Source organism: Erpetoichthys calabaricus, chromosome 15 (genome assembly GCF_900747795.2).
Source record: "Erpetoichthys calabaricus chromosome 15, fErpCal1.3, whole genome shotgun sequence".
Taxonomy (NCBI): Eukaryota; Metazoa; Chordata; class Cladistia; order Polypteriformes; family Polypteridae; genus Erpetoichthys; species Erpetoichthys calabaricus.
The window spans coordinates 79327864-79351076 of NC_041408.2; the positions used below are offsets into that span (position 1 = coordinate 79327864).

The 23213-nt window shown below is 33.1% G+C and overlaps 1 protein-coding gene across 5 annotated transcripts in view; it reads left to right on the plus strand.

The window, feature by feature from the left end:
• LOC114666275 (kinesin light chain 1-like) overlaps nucleotides 1-23213 on the plus strand; it is a 109873-nt gene that overhangs the window by 32887 nt on the left and 53773 nt on the right. For 3 of the 5 annotated variants that reach the window (XM_028821092.2, XM_051919202.1, XM_051919201.1), the window contains exons 4-13: nucleotides 934-1012; nucleotides 2544-2772; nucleotides 4621-4708; nucleotides 4844-4945; nucleotides 7021-7194; nucleotides 7950-8049; nucleotides 12472-12524; nucleotides 14399-14466; nucleotides 14748-14856; nucleotides 17694-17852. In XM_028821092.2, the coding sequence (XP_028676925.1) occupies nucleotides 934-1012; nucleotides 2544-2772; nucleotides 4621-4708; nucleotides 4844-4945; nucleotides 7021-7194; nucleotides 7950-8049; nucleotides 12472-12524; nucleotides 14399-14466; nucleotides 14748-14856; nucleotides 17694-17852 (1161 nt within the window). The remainder of the gene's footprint in view (nucleotides 1-933; nucleotides 1013-2543; nucleotides 2773-4620; nucleotides 4709-4843; nucleotides 4946-7020; nucleotides 7195-7949; nucleotides 8050-12471; nucleotides 12525-14398; nucleotides 14467-14747; nucleotides 14857-17693; nucleotides 17853-23213) is intronic. The other 2 variants (XM_028821094.2, XM_051919203.1) reach the window with 1 other exon arrangement.

The window sequence follows — 23213 nt, forward strand, 5'->3', positions numbered from 1 at the left end:
ATTTTGCACTTTATGGATTAAGTTTTGCTTAACAATACCTGTTTGATTTTATATTTAGTATACAGTACTTAACATTTATTAGAAATTATCAAAGTATTAATAAATTATCATAATCCAAGTAAATGTGGTATATCTTTGTTTTTGTTGATTAATCTGTTGAAAGCATCTTCAGATGCATGGAAATGTTTGATAAGGTGCTATATAAATATTATTATAAAGATGTTAGAACAATTTATTTCAAGGAAATTTTATAGAATTGAATTTAGCATAGACAAAATATAATTTGAAAGAAATACTTAAATTGTACTTGCAAAGAAACATAACATTTAAAATCACAAGCTGGTACATTTCTTAGATAATAAAGGACTACTCAACAATAGATGCTAGTGGCAAATATGCATTAGGATTGTCATCTTAGCCAATAATTAAAATTTGAATTATTTAGTACATGGATTTGTTTACTTTTTATTGTCATCATTTTCTTTTCAACCTTTAATGATTATTGTTGTAGGTCATTCCAGAGTTATGTATTTCACAGTGTGTCAAATCTTTATTGGTCAGGACAGGGCAAACACAGCCAGTCACAGCTCTTGACTCTCCTTTGTTATATGTAGTTAAAAATAATGTCTTTTTAAAAGCTTCACTATTCTAAAATTAGTTCTTAACAATTGTGATTATTAAATGGCTACTGCTGTACACTGTGTAGTCACCTTCGGTGTCTGTAGTCATGTGTGAAGACAATGCAATTGAAAGAAAGTAAGTAAGTCTGTCAGTGAATACGGTTAAGAAGAGTAAAGAGGGCAACAACAATGATTAGTCTGAGCAGTTATTAAATGCTCTTTTTTTATTCTTTTACACGCAGTGGCCTACAGGCTTTCAGTAATATAAAAATTTCTGACAAAAACACAAATGTGCCCTGTATTTGTTTTCCAGGAGGAAAAAGAAGGAGAGGCACCTAAAGATTCACTAGATGATCTTTTCCCTAATGATGAAGAGGAACACAATCAAGGAAGTAAGGACAAAGTTCTGTGATTTATTTATTTAATATTGGTAAATAACAGTACCAACAGTATTTTGTAATACAGTGGAACCTCTAGATACGAGTTTAATTCGTTCCAGCACTGAGCTTGTATAGCGAATTTCTCGTATCTAGAACAAACTTCCCCATTGAAAATAATGGAAATCCAGTTAATCCGTTCCGCACCCCAAATATATTAACATAAAAATCAATTTTCCTAACAAATAACACTAATAAATTATATATACTGTAGTCTACCTTTAATAAATAACACTGGTAAATAATATAACTGATTATTAAAAGAATCAAAACAGGTGTCCAAAGTGCAGTAGAGCATTCAATAAATCTTTAAATAAATAATCCTTAAAACAGTTGTGAAGTGGAGGTTTAAAATACACAAGAATAACAATCCTTTAACACGAGGTTAAAACGTCAAAAGGATGCAGTCTTTAAAAAACAGATGACAATCCACAGTGCTTCTTCTCTGTTAGCGTCTCACCTGCGGGCTCTGCAACAGGCGAGACACTCTTAATGCAGCTGACCTTCTCTACACTGTCCTGCTTCAGCTGTTTGGCTCGCCTGTTCAGCTCACTGTTCAGCTACACGCGAGCCTGCACTCGCTTGCTCTCCCGCACCGACTTCCTACGCCCGCCCGCCCGGCCGCCCGCCTGCCTGCCTGCCTGCCTGCCGCAACCTCCGTTCTCTCTCCTCTCTTTTCTTTTACTTCTTCTCCCCCTTAACCGGCTCGCGCTTCTCTATATATGCGGGGAGGACATGGCAGCTGCAGCCCATCAGCCACAGGAACAATCATGGATGTGGGCAGTTTCCCACCTGTGCACTTAAGTGAGAAACGCAGACACCGCAGATCGCGGCTCGCAACAGCTACCACGCCCCCTCGCTAAGCCGCGAGCTATACCCACAGCCTGGCTCGTTACGCGAGCCAATGCTCGTATTTAGATCTGAATTTTTTGCTCATACTTTCCTCGTATTTTGAATTTCTCGTATACAGAGGTGATCGTATCTCGAGGTTCCACTGTATTTATGTAAAGTTTAATTAGTTCCTTCTGTTATTTTATAAAATAAATGGTAGTATTATTATATAAGTGAATATACCATTAAGAATAATTTAAAATATTCAGACTGAAATACTGATATTGAATAAAAATAGTTTGAACTATCAAGTTCTTCAGCTTTTTTACTAGATATATCTGCACTTTAAATGATACTTTTTTTGTCATTTAATTTAAAAAATGGTACGTGTAAATCATGTTTAGCGCTTGTTAGAATTCACAGTAGTGCAACCATTAATTTCTAGAACTTGTACCAAAATTCATATTTTTTTTTGGATAATGGATCATTTTAGGGTATTTTATTTGCTTTTTATGGTAGGCAGAATTGAATTATTAGCAAACTGTACCAATAATAGATATTTAAGAATGTAATTTTATTATAAAAGGTTTTATGCTTAGCTATTGCTAACTTGCAAAATAAGATTGATATGACTAAAGCTGTGTTTATTTGACAGTGCAACATCCACATAACAGTGCAGCTGTAGCAGCAGCACAGCAAGGTGGATATGAGATCCCAGCTCGACTTCGAACACTACATAATTTAGTGATTCAGTACGCTTCCCAGGGGCGTTATGAAGTTGCTGTGCCCCTGTGCAAACAAGCTCTGGAGGATTTGGAAAAGACGTCCGGGCATGATCACCCAGATGTGGCCACTATGCTAAACATTCTAGCTCTGGTTTACAGGTATAGATAATTTTATTTCTTTAGTGTATTTGATGTGTTAGTTCTTTACTTTTCTGAGTTATATTTTATTCTAATTAAATTAATACTTGTCCATATTAAATGCATTCATTTGAGTGCCTGCTGCATTGATAAAATAACTGAAAGTAACTGTTGATATAATTTATGAAACTGCTTGGTGTTTTTGATATTATTCCTTGGCTTTGTGGGTCATAAGTAATTTTTTGTTGTTTTTGTGTTGCTTAACACAAAACAATGAAATAATAAGTACCTTGAGTATGATAATATTGCAACTGAGGAGTAAGAGCCAGTTTATACTTCACGCTCAGAATGCGTACGCGCACGCATCATGGCTGCCATCCGTTCCCAGTGTTCATTTGAGGCATCCTGTGAGCACGTCTGCAGAAATTAGCGCAACACAACTGTGAGTTGCAGTAGTTTTGTCAAGTTAGAATGTCTAACTTGTCCACCTTAATCTTATAGTTTATTTTATCATTAAAGTAGACAGTCATAAACATTATCTTAAAACCGACCCAGTTAATTGCTACATGCTTCTGGGGCTTCCTCCAGAACTGATAGCAGCGGCAAGCAGCAATTGCCATTTAAAACATATTAAAATGTGCACATTCAGAATCTTTAGGTTTATACTTGATATCACTTTCTTAATGAAATTAATTTAAATAATGAATGCTATTAATAATTACATATGTGGGGGCAGCACGGATGCTTGCTGGAGTGGGCGCATCCCTGCATTGATGGATGTAATCATTAGACATCCATTCTTTTCAGAGATATTGTGGCAAGGTGTCCTCAAAATTTAATGGGTGTTTCAGGCAATTCACAACACAGTGAAGCCGAATGTTTCCTCATTGTGATGATATCTCACACTGCCACCTGGTGGAATCTTCCAGATGCAAAGTATGCACACAAGTACTGTATAAACATGGCCTAACACTTAAATGCATATCACTACCTTGGTAGTAATGTGCTGCACCTAATTAATGTGTGCAGTTTTATTTCTTTCTCATTTTAAAGGTCAAATATGTCAAAGTCCAGTTCACATTTTAAACTTTTTATATGCAATTGTTTACACCAGCAGCTATACAGTATTACACAACAAAGATAATGGGTGAAAAGAACAATGCTGGTCTTTCCCAAACTGCTTAATCTCATTTTCTCAGTACAGTGGCTAACTCGTATCTGCACAATAATAGTGTGAGTTTTAAAATCTCTTTTAATCCATCTTACAGTTAGCAGTTTATTAGGGGAAATATCCTTGGTCAAAGTTTGAATTTGTGACTAGGCTTGAATCTAAGCTTATTTTTGAAAACTTTGTCATACTTTATGCAGCGAAGATAGATGTTTTATGAATAGTTAACATATCAATTCTTATGAAAGCTTACTTGAAAGTCCCCACTCCTTAATTGTCACTGACTGCTGATTAGAGTCACATTTCATATACACAATATTCCAAGGCATGATTATGAAACATAAAAGTAATTAGCAGTGACAACTTCATTCTGTACGGTTCAATAACATGCTTTGTAGTAATGCAGTGTTGCAGAATATTAGAAATGTTTTTGATGGGATTCAGAGATGACAGTGCTGTGGGTGGTGTCTGTCACTAAAAATAGGAAAGTCATTTATTTTATCTGTCACTGAGTACTTTGGATGCACTTCCCTAACACATTGTATCACTTATGAATCCTATAGGACAGTTTGTAAGACTCTCTATCTTTACTTGTGATTAAGAGCAACCGTTGCCCTATGCGAATTTCATGTCACAGGTTTAACTTGCACAGTTTACTTAGTTACATTTCAGAAGATCATTATTTTTATGTTTAATTTTAGGGATCAGAACAAATACAAAGAGGCTGCACATTTACTTAATGACGCCTTGTCTATCAGAGAAAAAACTTTAGGAAAAGACCATCCAGCTGTAAGTACTAACAAGAAAACAATCCTTTTCAAAAATAATGTTATTTATTATATTAAAGCATGAGATATATTAAAAAGGAATCCAAATCATGAAATAATTTTATAAATTTAATTTCTTTTATATTAATGTTTTAAGGTTGCTGCAACTCTAAATAATTTGGCTGTATTATATGGTAAAAGGGGAAAGTACAAGGAGGCCGAACCACTCTGCAAGAGAGCTCTTGAGATAAGAGAAAAGGTAAGGATGTAATGTCATCAATTTGTTATTACCGACGATGAAATGTTGAAACTGCAGTTCTCAATGTACAGCAAGGAAGATCATTTTAAATTAATCGGCCACTGATGAATGTCAAAATTTCATTACAGGCATCCTTTTTTGTAGAATGGATTACTATGTCATACTAACCAAATATAACAACTTTGTTTTATATTTCCTAAAAATAATATGAATTAGTTAATTAACACTAATGAATTAAGACAAAAGTCAAACCATTTTAATAAACACTTCATTTTAAATAATTTGGTGTTTAGTTGGAATGTATAGAGGTTTAAAACTAAATTCCCTTAAAAAATTTGTCAGTCTTTTTCTAATCCTCTTTGTCCTGAACAGGGTCATGGGGATCTGCTAGAGCCTATCCCAGTTAGCATAGGGAGCAAGGCAGGAACAAATCCTGGACAGGGCACCAGTCCATCGCAGGGCCAACACGCACACATGCATCAATCCCAAGTACACACGAGGGCCAATTTAGGATCACCAGTTCACCTAAACTGGATGTCTTTATACTGTGGGAGGAAATTGGAGCACCCTGAGGAAATCCACAGATGTGGGGAGAACATGCAAATTCCAAGCAGGGAGGACCTGGGTCATGAAACCTAGTCTTCTTACTGCAAGGCAGTAGCACCACCACCACTGCACCACCATGCCACGTCCCCCTTAGAAAATGCCTTTACAATATATTGCTTCATATAGTGGAGTAAAGTTGGGAAAAACAATCATGAGCTTAGAGTTTGATTATGTTGGCAATGAAAATGTACTGACAAGATGTTTTATAGCTAGGGAATAGAAAGTTAAAATAACACTAAAAATAAATTCATTTTTGCTGCTTATTTTTTTTTCCTTGGGTAATCGGTCCTGGGGATTCTGTTCTTAGATACAGCTACCCTTTTATATATTTTCATAAACATGTTACCTTCTTAAAATGTTGCATTTAGGAAATCAGATAACAATTGGATCTCCATGACATATTTACTAATTTAAGAGTAATCTAAGCTCTACCGTGCTCACAGAGAACTTTTGCCAATTAGGTCTAGGTAGTATGGATGACTAAAATAACAATGGTGCAAGTTTATCCTGAGTTGATGTGTGTGATTTTTATGAAGAGCAAGGTAGACCTCATCCTTCTCTTGCATATAGAATGGGTCATGTTTCCGATAAACAGGGATATGTAAATTCGGTGCATGTTCCTGACCGAAAGCAACAATGAGTACTGATAAAATATTTGCTTGCATATCTTGTTTTATTATCTAATGTAGTGTAATACAAAATTTGGGTGAAAACTGTCAACCAAATTTTAACTTCTATTCAAATTTTTAAGAATCACATTTATTGCAAATTAAATTTAGCCCTTGAATTCAGTATTAGTTTATGTTCCCATAAATAAATGTGACCACCTGTTCATCATAAAAAAAAAAAGCATTTCTTTGTGCCATGTTTGACTTATCCTTTTAGAGAACTGTTCTGCCTCATCTCTTTCTCCTTGCAGGTAGCACAGTATAGTTTTTAAAGTGTCTGCCTGAAAAACACAAGGTTGCAGTTTCAAATTACTTGTATCATAAATAATTACTCAAAATATGGAATACTTTACCTGCAAATACATAATCATGTTCTGTTTAAAGAAGGAATGACTTATGTAAAGTAAAGGTTGCTTGTTTATTTGTTTGTGCAGAACAGCTCCCCCACAGCCCAGAATAGGATAACACCGGGTTTAGAAATGGATGAATGGATGGTACTTTGCAGAGCAGGACAGTGCTTGAAACTTCAAAAGAGGCAGAGTGAAAAGTATGAGATAAAGAGACTGTTGACTAATTAAATACTCATGCAGGACTACAAGAGATAAAAATAGTTCAAGTCTCTATTATTTTTTCCCTTTACCATGCAAATACCCTGCCATCACACAACTGACTAAGTCTGAATGAACTGAATAATACTTTAATTCGTAAACAAACCTTGTGCTTTGCAGGCCAGTTCAATAACTCTTTAGCCACAATGGCATGCAAGTCAAATTAACTGTATTCTGCTTTATTTTTGCCCAGGTTCTTGGAATAGATCACCCCGATGTAGCAAAGCAATTGAATAATTTAGCTCTGCTATGTCAAAACCAGGGTAAATATGAGGAAGTAGAATTATACTACTGCCGTGCACTTCAGATTTATGAATCCAGGCTGGGACCTGATGATCCAAATGTGGCAAAAACAAAAAATAATTTGGTGAGTTTAAAGATGAATGAATTTATGAGTACTGTAGCTAAGCAAATACATCATGTCTTTCTGACATGTACAGGTTTATATGGGTGGGTAGTACAGTCGTTCATTCTGGGACTGTTGATTTCTTGTTTTGTACTGAAAAAGCAGAGTCTTAAAAACTATTCCAAAAGAGATTGGATGGTTAATAACTGTAAGAACACTGTAAAAGGTTTGTTGAAAAAAGCTGATTCAGCCATCCATACCTATTCCACTGCATATGTACAAAATATCACCTTTAAGGTCTTCATAGAAATTTGATGTACAGATGCAACTGAACTCTCAAACAATGTATGGATTAATTTTACAAGGCATCCGTCTTCATTAGTTATTCTGTGGAGACTAGACTGTTCCTTTGTTGTTGTAGTTATTTGGCAAACTGCACACTGTACTGTATTAGTTGAGGTTACTGTCTTAAAGGAAATACACTGTCAAAGCATTAAAGACAGTTTACAAAGTATTACTTTTTCAATTGATGTAAATATTTTAGAATGTTTATGTAGCTTTTAACGTGTTGTTTGCATGTTTTAGTTTTTGTCTATTTTGGATGCAGCTGATAAGTCATAGTCAATGTTTGTTTTATAAATGTAACTAAATGAAAACCTTGAACTTTATTCAGATTGAAATGGCACCAATACTGTATGTATAGTGAATATAAATCCTTAAAGTTTACACTGAAAATTTCCTGAATGAAGTATTGTTAATTTTTTTTGGTGTTTTAGGCATCTTGCTACTTAAAGCAAGGCAAATATAAGGAGGCAGAAGTTCTCTACAAAGAGATCCTTACCAGAGCCCATGAGAAAGAATTTGGATCTGTAGATGGTAAGCATTTCTTGACAAGAAAAATGCATCCTTAGGCCTGCTTCTCTTGGCTATCAAACTTGTTTTAATAAAATCTGAAATAATGGTTTTAGTGTAAATATAATTTTAAGTTTAAAATAATATTACTAAAAGATTTTTGAATACTTTTTAGTCTACTTTGTTTAGGAACGCATCATAACAGGGAACATAGTCAGATTGGTAATATGTTAGAAATTTGTTTTGTTTTTTTATCAGTTGGGAGGGGGCTTTATTTATGCTATGACACTTAAAGTTTAAAAACTGTTGAGTTTATTGTGTTAATGAACTGTTTTGGCTAGATCTTAGTCCCTTACCTTAGTACCTATCACCAATAGTAAGTAGTGTACTGGCCTTGTGGAGCATCAAGTTGCTGTGCAAACATTTAGTAAAATCGCCACGCTATGATTTGCTTTTAGACAAGTGAACAGCAACATAATTCTTAAAATACTTCAGTGAGAAAGCATCTGAGTGCAAAATTGGCAGTAGATTGCTTAATATATTGTTTCATCAGAGAGTAAGATTGCTTCTTGTTTTAAACCTAGCCAGTGGTCAACCACTCCGCCAGACGAGCTCACGCCCGTTAAAATTGATGCAGATTTCTTGAGGTGAAAACACAGGAGCACAGCATGTGACAAGTTCAGAGAAGAGCAAACAGACTTATGCAACACATTTAATAAATGAGAAGTTAAGTGGGCAAAGAAGAAAAAGAGCATGAAGAGCTAAGATCTTTGAGAAAAAAAAAAAACAATTCACTGAGGGCCATTGGGATATATGTGTTATGTAATTTATCATCTTGTAAACTGAAGTAGCTTAATTTTAAACATATTTTTTTAAACTGTATGGAGAAATCATCGCTATATTTTAAGGATATGTAAAGAAAAATGTATCATTTAAATTAGACTATTTAATTTTTGTTTGGAATATAAAGATCTTAAATTCTGTCAATTTGATCTTGAAATTAGAGAATGGTGACACTGATAAAAATGTTCTGCTTCTTTGTAACTGTTGCAATTGAAGGCATTCGCACAGCTAAACCAAACTGGCCACTGATCATACATAAATTCTGACAAACACTCAGTTAAATAAATCCCACATGAATTGGGGTATTTTTTTTCTAAAGAGGTTTTTACATTGTTTGCTCAAAAAAGCAACAAATAGTTGTAATTAATTTATGTGTATTGATTCAAAATCCAGTAAGCGAGAATTAATTTATATTTTTATACAACTGTTCATTTAAAATATAAAACAATAAAGAGGATTCTTTCATTTTAGATCATACTATACTAAATGTCATAATAATTGAAGAGCTGCATGAATGTTCTTTTCTGCAACTGTGTACATTCCTTTAATCAGTATTGTTAAAAAGCTTAAAATAAATGCTAAACATTGCACCAGAGATTTACTTCAGCTTTGTACTATTTCCACTACAATCAGGGTGGGGTATACTTCCTCATTAAATTTTTTTTTTTATGATTTCTAAATGTTTTCTTTATATAATAAAGCTTTTAACTAAATTTTTTTTTGATTTTGCATTTTGTCAGAAACATGTATTAATTGTATTCACATTTGAAGCAGCATTGAATGTGCTTTTTAATAACAACTCAAAACAGTAACCCTAACTTTATAAATAAGCAGGTTTTTAAATGTTAAAGACCTGTTTGTGAGTCTGCACTGTTACAGATCAGAGCAGTTGAGTGCTTTATCTTTTCAGCAGATAGTACCTTCTGTTCTCTGGAATACTGATAAATACTAATTTTCTTGTTCAGGGTGATATTTTGATAACGTTTTGTTGTGCATGCATGTGTGTTTGTCATTTTCTGTCTTTTTTATTAATTTGTTTTCCATTCTGTTCTTTGTGCTTCATTCATTGATTTATTGTTGTAATTTCCATTATTTCATGATTCTGAATGTTTACTTCATACTTAATTTTTTCATTTGTATTAAAATATAATAAGCTGCATGTTAAAACTGTAAAATTCTGTAAATAACATATGCATGTAACCTTAGTATAAGGGAGGAAAAACATGGCCTTGGAGTCCTGTAGTGTTCTGGTTGTCAGGCTAATTTTAATCTTAATTTCCCACCAGCAGTTTAGATAGCAATCATTTCATTTTTTTTCATAAAATAAAAAGCTTGTAATAAAAATTATGATGATCTTTAATGCTATTCTTTACAGATAACCATTGTAGTTGCTGTCTCCTCTGTCTTTGTTAGAGAATCTGTTATGCTAGATAGCATTTGTTGCAAGCACAGTCCAGTACATTAATTATAAAGCAAACCTTACATTGAGGAGTGAGTTGATCATCAGAGTAAATTAAGTTGCTGCTAATAAGAATACTTTGTAAGAATAGTAAAATTGATAATGCTAACTGATGTTTCTCTTACACATTTACTTTTCATTTCTATATATCCTATAATTTAGTTTAGATTTTTTGAAAAGTACAAACTATTAAGCCAGTAATGTTACAAGTTAGGTAGTTTTGTCCAACCCAGTTAATTAATTAACTAAAGATGATAAAAATATACTACAAGGACCAGAGTTCTTCATCCCTTAGCAAATGAGTGTGCTTGTGTTCATGTGCATGTGTCTGCATTTTAAATATGTATAGCACTGCTACCTAAGGTACATTGACTCTGGTCACATTCTCGCTGTGGTGTCTTCTGTGAGAAATCTGGTCTTGTTGGAGTCTCCATCTAGTGATGAACATTAGGTTTACATTTACATTAGTTACATTTTTTTTACTCTTGTATTGCAAATATCCCAAATGAAGATGCTTTCTAAGTGAAAGCACATACGTATTGTTGTAGCAAATGAAAGGGCCTGACAAAATACAAACGTTTATTATTTCCAAGTGTTTCAGTCGCATAGTATGAATAGCCCACAGTATATTCTAAGCATACAGGGTCAGTGTACTCCAGGGTCAGTGCCTCAGGATATCTATCTACCTCTTATCTTTTGTAAAACTGATTTATTAAAAAAAATGTATAAAGTACAAAGTTCTTCAGTCAAGAAGCCTAAAGAGTTCTTAGCTGAAACTAATTGATATCATGTTACTTCTATAAGTGATCAATTATATTATAAAGAGGGAAGGGTTGATGTCTGATATATGTTCAATGGCAAGTTTCAAACTAGTATTAATAAAAACAAAACTCCATTTTTTTATTACTCAAAAATATCATTGTTGCCATTAACGGCATTAGATTTAATCTTATTACTGCAGAGTATAAAAGAAACACTGTACAGTAAAGGATTGTCAGTATGTTTCCTCTCAGATGAGGTGGTCTTCATGAAGTACTTAACTCTATTGTCATTTTTGTGATTAAGCCAAGAAACAAAGTGTTTATTGTATTTTTGGAACATCTGGTATATATTTTTTTCGATTTGAAATGGGAATAAATGCGTTATTTTATATATTTTTTGGAGTCCAAAAATTATTTTATTTCTAAGTAAATGAATTTGTCTTTGCATTTTATGTTACATAATAAAATTTGTACCGTGAATTTTTCAGACATTTTTTGAATGGCTTATTAACACTAATTGGACAGTTTAAGTAAAGTAAAGGCAGGAATAAGTTAAATCCTCTTTTTGCATTTTATAACCTTTCCACATACCGTGCATTGCTTGTATAAACAAGGCTACCAACATTATTTATGTGTTTAGTGTTTAATTTTTTCACATCAAACAGACCAGTTAAATGTCTACACTTCAGTCAGTCGCTCTGTCTGCTGTTTCACTCGTGCATTGTTGTGTAATTCATATCTTGAGCCTGCATGTTCCTTAAAACTTGGATCAGGCACAAAACTGTGTAATACAGATGCAAGGGGCTTTAGTAGAATACTGCTGACAACACTGAAGTTATTCAGTTAAAAAAAAAAAAAAAGCTGCTGTTTTTTATTTTTATTACTTTAGGCAAACACAAATAGAAAAATGTAAGGTTATCATCCACCTGGATTTCTAAATATAAATAGTTTTTAAGGGTGGCAGAAACTGAATTGTTGGCAGAGATTCCCATTAAAATTGCATTATGACAGAATTAGTTTGAAATGAACCTTAAGTTTAGCATTTTCTGTCAGAAATACATTTAAAAAAACCTTATCATTAAAAACTTTGGCATTGATTTTAGCATGATCCAAAAGGATTTTTTTTTACCAAGTTAAAAAATATATCCTATAATATTCTTAAGTGTATACTAGTGATGATTTTTATTTTTTAAATTTAAGGTATGTGCATAAAGAATGATCTTCTGGATGTTGTACAACATTACCTGTCTGTATTTTTTTTAACATAGACTGCAGTTATATTAGTTTAATACAAGTTAGTTTTTCTTGATGTGAATTCTTTTCGTACATTTTCATTTCTTCTTGTACTATATATCTTTGAATGCACTCTATTTCTGGTTTTAGCTGAAAACAAGCCAATATGGATGCACGCTGAAGAGCGAGAGGAGATGAGCAAAGTAAGTATAATCAACTAAATCTGTTTTGTATAGAAAATATCTAAACTCCTCCATAATTAGGATTATGGATAATTAAAGTAAACTATTGTACAACAGTTTTTTTTATTCATTTTCCATGAGTGTGCACAAGTTCCTTTGTAAAAATATTCTTCAATCTGAAGTTCACAAATATTTTGAAAGTAAATGTAAGGAAACTAAAGTGCAATTAGCATTTGTAATATAAACCTTTAAATAATCTCGGTCCACAGTTTAAAGTAGATCAGGTTATATAAAAATACATACATATAAACATCATTGCTTTCTTTTGTTGTAGCTTCAGTAATTACTCTGGAAGTGGCTGTAGCTAAGAGCAAGTAGATCAGCTGTTCATGGGATTCAAATATGGACGAGTGCCAGTTAGCAAATAAGAGCAGTTTTATTTGCAAAAGAAGTTATGAATTACACAAGCGTAATGAATTTTTTATAACTTTTGCAGTGTGCAATGTTCATCTCTCAGTTTCTCAAGGTAGATATAACGAGTGTTAACATATATCCACAGAAATCGCTACAGTACCTTGCTTATTTTTAGAGTCAAAGTACAAGATTTTTCAAGTAGGACAGAAGTAACTCGGTTATGAATACATTGCCCAAAAAAATTTTGAAAGTCTAAATTCTAAAACATAGAGTAAATTAAATAAAATGTCATAATAATAAGGGTTAACAAAATTTTTGTCAGCATTTTTTTTTGTTTACAAAAGCAGTAAACCGTAATCCTTAAAAATGAGATATTTTGACATTCAATATTTATTAAGTCAATAAGTCCAAATAGTACAAGCTAGTATCTACAGCTGACAAATTGTAGACATTTTGTCTGTTGTTAAATTATCTAGAAGGAATACTCAAGCTTTCAAATTATTAAATACATTTTTGAGAGTAGGAAAATTTAGTCTTTTAGTTCAATAATTTGTGTTACCTTCTTTGCCAACAATATGAAGTCATTTTTTATGCCAAATCATGTCATGTTCAAGGAATATGTTGTTGGGATTATCTGTACTGTTTTGAATGAATGCTTTCTTTAGTTTTTACGTAATGTGATGTTTTGCAGTAAGCATCAACAACCTTCACTTTTGACTTCCCCTTCAAGACGAGCAGCTATTCCTGTGTCATTTCATTCAAGTGTCATTTTGCAACATGAAACCACTGGTTTCTTTCTCTCCATTCTTAATAATTTTATTCTCTGGTGTTGAGTGTCAGCAAATTTAACACTGCAGTTCTTACAGAACTCTTGTATTTAAAAACACTGGAATAGTTTGAATAGTTGATTGATGGGGTGGGGGCAATTTTCTCTATTTTTAAGCTGTTAGATCGATAGATACACATTATTTATTTGTCAATAGTGTGTGGTAAAATGTGTGAAATCTCCATATTGCGGTCAACGTTTAAATAGTAAACTGAATATTGTTTAGAAAGGGTGCTGTAATATTTTCTAAACTGATAAGCTGTCCTGTTTACTGGTTTTGTTCATATTTTTTCCATAAAATAGTTTTGATTTTATGTACTTGTGCATTTGAGCCTTTGAATATGTTTAGTCTACCCGAGTCAAATATCTTAACAGGGGTGATGCTTTTTCTGACTGGCTGATTTATTTTAAATGTGTTTGAGCTAATTCTCATTCAGGGTTACTTCTTTTAGCTATTAGTACAACATGTAAAAGTATAATCTGAAACATACTAATTTTACAAGTACAAATAATTACAGCTAGTGAAATTAAACTACCGTTAAATAACATTTCCTTAGCAGTGCTGTTTTGAATTATGGACTTTTAATCCCACTATCTTTCATGGCTGTGTGAACTGTTTTCTTTTAAAATGGTGATGGATTTTGTTTTGATTCAGGGAAAACATCGAGAGAACATTCCTTATGCAGAGTATGGTGGCTGGTATAAGGCCTGTAAAGTTAATAGGTAAGGATTGATCACAACAAATATTTTTGCTGAAGTTGTAGTCAACAAGCAGATTTTCGATGCAATGACTAGAAAGGTTATGTAAAAGTGTGTTTACAGCAGTGTAAGCAACTTTAAATAAATAATGAAGATGCAAAAATTGAATATAGTTTCAAGGATAATATTTTGAAAACTGGAAAAAAAGAACATTATTGCTTATGTATAAGTATATGTTAAATGTAATTAAAGGTCATCTTCTGCTCAAAACAATTATGACAAAATGTGATTTTGCTTTTCCTAAGCCCCACAGTTAATACTACATTGAGGAATTTGGGAGCACTCTATCGTCGACAGGGAAAGCTTGAGGCAGCAGAGACCCTTGAGCAGTGTGCCCTAAGGTCCCGGAAACAGGTGAGGCTATCCTATGGACCTATAATTCTTTCCTGAACATAAATGTTTGACTGATTTTTATTGTTCTTATTGTTATCATTATTATGGACTCCTTTTTGAACTTTACATTGTTGAGTTTATTAATGAGTTAGGAGACCCGGGTTCTCTTCCCGGGTCCTCCCTGCATGGAGTTTGCATGTTCTCCCCATGTCTGCGTGGTTTTCCTCCCACAGTCCAAAGACATGCAGGTTATGTGCACTGGCGATCCTAAATTGTCCCTAGTGTGTGTTTGGTGTGTGTTGGTGCACCCTGCGGTGGGCTGGCGCCCTGCCTGGGGTTTGTTTCCTGCCTTGCGCCCTGTGTTGGCTGGGATTGGCTCCAGCAGACCCCCGCGACCCTGTAGTTAGGATATAGCGGGTTGGATAGTGGATTGCTGGAAGGAGTTTATTAACGTATGATAGAATTTTAACTCTCACAGGATTATATTTTCTAAAATGATCGTGATGTTAGTATGTAAAAATAATGAGAGTCCAGTAGGTATATATTAAGAAATGCCAAATCTAAAAAAATTGCATGCTAGGTCATTTCTTGAAAAAAATGTATTTGTCCCTTAACTGTTTTTTTAGCATTTGTTTTTCAATCAAGTTACAGTATTTATTTTGCATACATTTAGATTTTTTTTTTACTTAACATTTGTTGGTTTTTTTATGCGGCATTGCTTGGAATTCAGAGTTCTACAGTAAGTACAATGTACTTTACAATTAAAATGTACTTTATTTGTTTGATATGGATAGAACATATTCTGTGGGGTTTTTTTTAACTTGCTTTCTTGCATGATTTTTGGGTTAAGCACCCTGGATGGCTCTACTACATCCTATCCTCCAAAACATGCAACAGGGTAACCAATCACAATGTTAATTTCCTTTATGATCCAACTTTTTTTATTTCCTGAATCATTACGTGTGATTTAAACTTTGCAGCTTTACACTAAAGTAGAGGTCAGCAACCCTCCAGGACAAGGAGGGTAATATATAAGATATTACTGGCACAATGATTTGTTGTCAAAAAGCAGAAATCCTAGCAGTTTTAAAAAGCCAGTTGTTTTTTCAAAGATGTCCTTGCATGTTTTGTATTACCAGTCAATATCCAAATTCTAATGTTCAACAGAAAATATTGTTTTAACTTGGTTAGCAATAATGTAGGCTTAAAAGTGAAACAAATGCAAACTGTGCTAGTTTGTTAAAATGTCTGGTAAAAAAGCTGAGTTGGATGTTCACACACTCAGCAAGGTAGCAGATGTCTGTCTAACATCAAGTGTTTGGTATTATTTTGAAATTTCTTGCACTGATTGCACTAATAAACATGGAAGGTTTATTAATTTTTAATAATTTAGGTCCACAATGTTGTTGTTTTTATTTTTATTTGGCAAATTGCTACAGTTGAAATACAATTGGCTACATTTCTTTTGCTTTTCTTTTTGGAGCACAGGCAGGTGATGTGACTTGTCAGTAGTGGGATTTGAACCCACAACCTCAAGGTTTGAAGTCTAAAGCCTTAACCACTGTGCCACACTGCCTACAGTGTTATGTGCAAAAAAAAGTTTAATGATTGATTAAAAATATATACTGTAGGTATACAGTACGTGTGATCTAAACTGTTCTAATGTGATGTTAAAAATATCTGGAAAAATAGCTGAGCTGGGTTTTCGCAGGTTCAGCGGGGTTGGATAATTCAAGCTGGCCTTGTACAACATAAAGACTGAGCTTTATGTGCATTGTGTTAGCAGTGTTGTCTGACCATCAATGAGTATTCATGAAATTCAGTGCAATGAAGATTATAGAATCAAACACAGTGTTAGGTGCAAAAAACTCTGCCACAGCCAAAGTTGTGTTTAATTAAAACTATATACGTCTAAATATATTTCAGAAATTGTTTGGGTCCACAGAAATATATAAACAAAGCTGTATCCACTTATTTGGGGGAAAATGATTTGAAATTGCTAAAAGGGTGTCAGAATGTGTTGCCTTGTTTTGTTTTGTTTTTTTTATGGTTAGTGCTACAGTTTTTTTATTACCTGAAAAGTAATCATCCAGATTAACTGTTAAAAGATTAAAGACCAATTCTGGGTATGCCAAAATTACATATCTTTACAGAGTCCCAAATCTGTTCTTCCTGAGTTCAGATATTCATTACAAAAACTTAATGTATTGTCTTAATTTTCCCAAAATGTAGTCACACTCCAAAAGCAGTATTTAATATCCGAAATTCACATCACATTAATATTTATATCCCCATTAAGTGTAGCTATTCATGTAAGCAGCTAGTCTTCTGAATCTGATGGGCTTTACACACGTTAAAGTAATTAGTATTGGAATAAATCAACATTGGCAGAAATAAGGAATGTATCTTGTTCTTCTTATCTATGAGCATCTTGCAGTATGCATTTTGTTACAGACAGTAAAAGTACAGGTAATTTAAACTTGTGGTAGAGCAAATATAGTCATATATTATGTATTTATTCAATAGGTCTAAGTAAAGTAAGGAAATGGAATTGACGGTTGTGGCAACTGGCCAAAATGGGTAAATGTAAACAATGCCTAATAAACTGGTGATGGTTTAGTTTTTTTCTACATTTTTGTATTGCACTATAATATGTAAAAGAGGAAGAAAATATTACTGATGAAATAAGTGCAATATAAATATACCAACAAAATCTGTTCTTGTGCATTTTTGCTGCTAATTTAACATCTGAATTTCCTACAACCCTAATTCGTATACAGCAGGAAAACTAAATGAAACTTTAAAAGATGCTTGTTAAGTGGACAGAAGACACTTACAGTTATTTGTTGTGTTATTAGGGCACTGATCCCATAAATCAAACAAGAGTTGTGGAAATTCTGAAGGATGGTGAGAATCCTGAGAGGAGGCGCAGCCGGGACAGCTTGGGAACCTCCGTTAAATATGAAAGTGGATTAGAAGGAGGAGAGGAAGTGAGTATGGCAGTAGAATGGAATGGGGTGAGTACAAATCCACTTTTGGCAAATTAAAAAGGCAGTTGTATAAAGATGTACTGGCTTTTGCCCTTTGAAAAACAAGTTTGGTTTGTCTACTTTTCTAAAAATTAGCAAATCAGGCTCTGAAAACAATAACAATATAAATTCTGTAATTTGTTGTTGTTTACAGAAATACATATATTCTTATACATACAAAAGGACATTTACAAGGGTACACACAAACAACCAGCGCAAAAATATTAAATAAAATCTTAGAGGTGCCCTAATTTACTGCCTCTACAATGATCTGTGTGTCTTTTATATTGGACAGGCCCATTCATGTTCTTGGGAGCAAAACTACTTTATCTGTCTGCTTACCCTTATCCTCTTGTTTCTCCAGACAGGCATTACAGTTAACACTTTAAGGCCTCTGAGTGTTCATTAAAATGTGTTAAATTCACAGACTGAATGGTCACCATATGAACAAAGATGAATTTAAAGGGTCATGCAGATCGGTAAACCCCCATCTTTCCAATTCCGAGTAGAACTTCTCTGTGCATAGTGGTTATTTCCTACTTGTGTTACAGGGTAAGTGATTCACTTAACAGCATACAGACGTTTCCTATTTGAATAGTCAAAAGCCTTTACCCTCCCTTATGTCCACTGGGTCTCTGTTTGTCCTTAGATAGTGTTCATTTTGCTGAACACCTGCAGCCTTGTATTAAAAAATGTAATATACATAAATACATATTGAGGAAAAATAATCATTTCCGTTTGAGTGATTTGGCTAAGGTAGTGTTTATGTAATCCCAACAGCTGTCACTATATACTCTACCACCTATTATGTTGTATATTGTTTTCAGAGCACATGTTCGAAATTATGATTGTGCAGTGCCAGTACATCTTATCTTCCTCCTGTTAGGTTTTGTCATTTTTGACAGTATTGAGCAAAGCTAAGCAGCTGATTGTATGTCCTGGCATACATTCATTTTTGTGTGTATGTGTATGTGTGTGTGTGTGTATGTTTTTATATGAAAATTTATCATCTTCCTCTCACTTACCTTCAATGATAAACCTACTTAAAGTATACTGACAATCCCATAAGGCAGAAATACTGCCACCAATTCATATGTGCATCTGAAAGTTATACATTTAGAAATTAGCAGAATGTACTTTTTACTTTTTTTTAAAAATTGATAATTGGGGGGGGCAACAATATTTTGAATCCAAAATATGAATATACCCGGCATATGAACTAGTAAGATGCACATTCTGAATTGTTCACAACCTTTTCTTCTTTCCCTGAAGCATGTATGGTTTCACTGCTTGCACAATGCAGGTTGAGTATAATTCATGCCTTGCTACTTCATTAACCCTCATTTTTATTATTTCATTTTTCTTGTGTTTTGTGACATGTATCCTTTCCCTTTTGTGACTGTGGTGGGTTATTCAATAAGATTTTATAGGCAAAGCATAATATATGAACAGTATTAAAATTCTACTGTTAACAATAATAATGAAAATAGTAGGATTTTGAAGAGTTTTATTTTGCATTACCTTATACAACGAATATTAACTATACATCAAACTCGCGAATATCAAAGGTTTACTTGTAGCATTTTGTCCAAAAGTATGTATGGATTTATAGAGACTTCATAAAACATTTAATAGTAGGTGTTACCTGCAGGAGATATATTTAATAGTTTGTGATGTAATGCATGTATTATAACAAGTTACATATACTGTCCTAGATACCCAAGCTCAAGTTTTACTAAGTATTTTTAGTAATGCAAACATCCCTAATAATTCAATGCTCATGACTTAGTTTTTCTCTGTTTTTTGCTCTTCATAATTTCTTGTCAGTAACTATTAGTAATGCAAACAACACAAAGTCAAGTTAGTGTTTGATAAGCATTAATAGGTATTATTTTTATTTTGCAACCAGATAAAAATATTTTTCCTACCCTCAAACAACCACATCATTGTTGTAGTTAAAAAAGTTGATAATGGCTTAGATTAAAAACAAAAATATTTCACCATATTGTATAGGGTGTATGAAGTACTATAGTTTAAATGATAGTGTTTATTATAAAGTTTCAGTTTATCATGATCTAAAAGTCATTAATAAAAAGACACATTGTGTACAATATTGACTTTTGAATAAGTTTTTGAAAAATGAAAAATAAGATTTTTCTAGTAGAAAAAGAAGCATTTCTTTATTCAAATTCTACTCATTGGCTATGGAAAATTAATAATTTTGACTTTACATTAAAAAAAACTTTAAATGTTACAGTGTGCTACTGATCTCTTCATGTGAACCTTTTTCAGCGTGTTTAATATCCTGTCAAAAGTGTAATAAAGTGTAAAAATTTTAGTCTCTTTAATAACGGCAGTTTATACACAACCAGAAGATCAATATCATTTGAAACATCTATTTGGAGTTACAAATGGAAGTTTTGTACTATTTAGTGCTGTTTATTTGAAGGAAAAGAAGCTGAAGCAAGAAATCTTTAGACACTGGCAGGCAGTAATATAAATACAGAGCATAACAAAACAGTCTACGGATTACTGTATGCATTGTATGAAAGACTGTTTAGGTGTTGGGAATGCTGGATTTGGAAGATTGTATTCAGTCCTGCTTTGTTTATTTAAGTCAATATATTATGTGATAAAATCTATAATTACATAATGGATGCCCAAAACCCTGTAGAAATTTGCTGATGAAAAGAATTGAACTACAACCTACTGACGTAGAGAAAATGCATTGTTCTGAATATTGTAGCTTATATGTAATTAGGAAATGCTTTAAAAATGTTATTTTTAAGGTTTTTCTGTTTATCATCCATATTATATAAATTACTCTACCGACTATATTAATCTTTCATGTATTTTTCACTTTACCACTATTAGTAACCTTCCTTAAGATAGTTAATTAACAATGCAATAGGATTATTCAGTTTTATGAACAACATATTGCCATCAACATAGACAGATCAACATAATGTTGGTTTTCCTAAAAGCATCACTTATTAACAGCAGAGAAATATTCAAATGGGAACTCTATTGAAGTGCAGACAGGAGCGCATAAATACTGTCCAACTTCTTCACCTAAGCAAACCACGTATGGAAAGTACCTGTTAGTACAACAAAATGATCTAGTTTTTGTGATACAATGATGTGCTTAAGCTAAAAAAAATAGTGTTCATAAAATGTATTGCATTGCAGAGTAATAGAATATGATTTAAGACATGGGAGAAGCCTGGTTTTGTGCTGTGATTGGGTGAAAAGACAAACTTAGGTTTCTTACAATGGTAATGATTTTTAAGATAACTTTTTGGGAATTTGAACTCCGTTATTTCTCAAGAACAATTGGATGTGAATTTTGTTTTATGAAGGAAACTGAAACAATGTCAGTCTTTAAACACAGTGTGTGTGTGTGTGTATGTGGATGGTTACCTATATATCTATGATCTGCTTCTCACAACTGAGAGGACGTAGTGGATTTTTGCCAACTGGCCAACCAGCCACAAGTGTTACCTGGTAGGCAACCATCCAAATAATCAAGATTACAATTCAGAAATATCTATGATCTGCTTCTCACAACTGAGAGAATGTGGCGGATGTTTGCCGACTGGTGACCAACCACAAGCGTTACCTGGTAGATAACCATCCAAATAATCGAACTGAGATTCAGACCTATGAATGAATATATATATTATATATAATTGTATTTATATTTATCCAAGGCAGCCATCCATTTTTGTTTTTTCCAACTGGAATGCAGACTGGTTAAATTAAATGTTCAAGGTCACATAAAAACTGGTAAAGTGGTAAAAACCTGAACCAGCAACTTTGCAATTGAAAGTCCAGTGTCTTAGCCACTATGGGCTGTGCTATTGAGGTTCAGAGATTTGTTTGTAATTGGATATAAAGGGCAAGTTCAGTCATTGCATTTACTAAGAATTTAAGTTTAACATTAAACATTTCATTTTTATTGTTTCAGAAATATTTTGTTACATATGTTGTGTGATATTGTTTCAGCATGTAGTGTTAAGAAATAAATCAATATCAATATGTATGATGATAAGAGATCATTAAAGAAAGTGATGATGTTATCTTCCTACAAGGACTTAAAAAAATGACTGCCAATATTTTGAATGGGTTAAGGTTAAATATACTTAATGTGGTCCAAACACATTGTATATTTCATTAGAAATGGAGAAAAACAATTATTTATCGTTAAGTGATGCATTTTGTATTTACAGTGTTTCGGAGGAAGGTGTTTAAGTGTATTGTAGTTGTTTTGAGTATAAACTTAGCTAAGTTTAAGTGGGAAGGAGAGCTTTAGCATTGTTGTATTTTATTGGATATGCTGCAGCCTGCAACCATTTTATCTTAACCAATAGGGTGTGTTTGTTTTCTAAAAGGCAAACCATGGAATTGATAAAGATAGATTACAGTGGTGCTTATGTTACTGTTTAACACTTATCAGTGCTGTATTTTATTCAGGTTCATTCACTTCATGCTGTTGATATCCTCTTTTAACTTCCACTTTTTTGGTTTGCAAATGTGTACAGCTCCCTAATGATACACACATTGTATGTACTGACATTGAAAATAGATTGTTTCATTAGTAATAAACTTTCAATGCTTTCTTTTTGTCATGCACAGTTTATGATCCAAAGTGTGACACAGATGAATAGACACAATACAAAAATGTTACGTTTTGTGCATATTTTATGGATTTGAATTATCAATAAATCAGTAAATATTAAATAATCATTTACATATTTTGTGCTTTTAAACATATTTCCCATACATTTGATAGCAGACAGTGTATTTTCAAAATCACCAAATGTAAATTTACAATTTGCAAAGCACCTTTGCTGCCTGTGTTTGAATTTCTGACTCCCTCCATGTATTTAAGATTTGTTTGAAGACACTTGTGTGATGAATTTCTGTCTTAACTGATAGCAGCTGTTTGGATTTTGTAACTCAGGAATCGTAACTTGCTTGCATTTTGTTCTGGGCTCTTTGCATGTGATGATCAATTTGTAACTTGTCCAGTTTATTCGATTATGCTGACCTCTTTTATAAGGTGGCTTTGCATAAAACTTTCTGCTATTATAACCCACGCACATATTACCAAATAAAATGATAGTCAGTTTAGTGAACTGTGGCCAGCAGAGGTTTTGAACTCATTCCTGACATCTTTCTATGAAATTATTTAAATACGTGAACTTTTTTAATTACACTGTTGACAGTAATTAATCATTAGTCGCATTTTATCATTTCTACTATGATAAACTAGCAGGTTTTTCCATTAAAAATATAATATTGCTTAAAATCCTCAGTCATAGTCAGAAAAAATAAAATTCAGTGGTA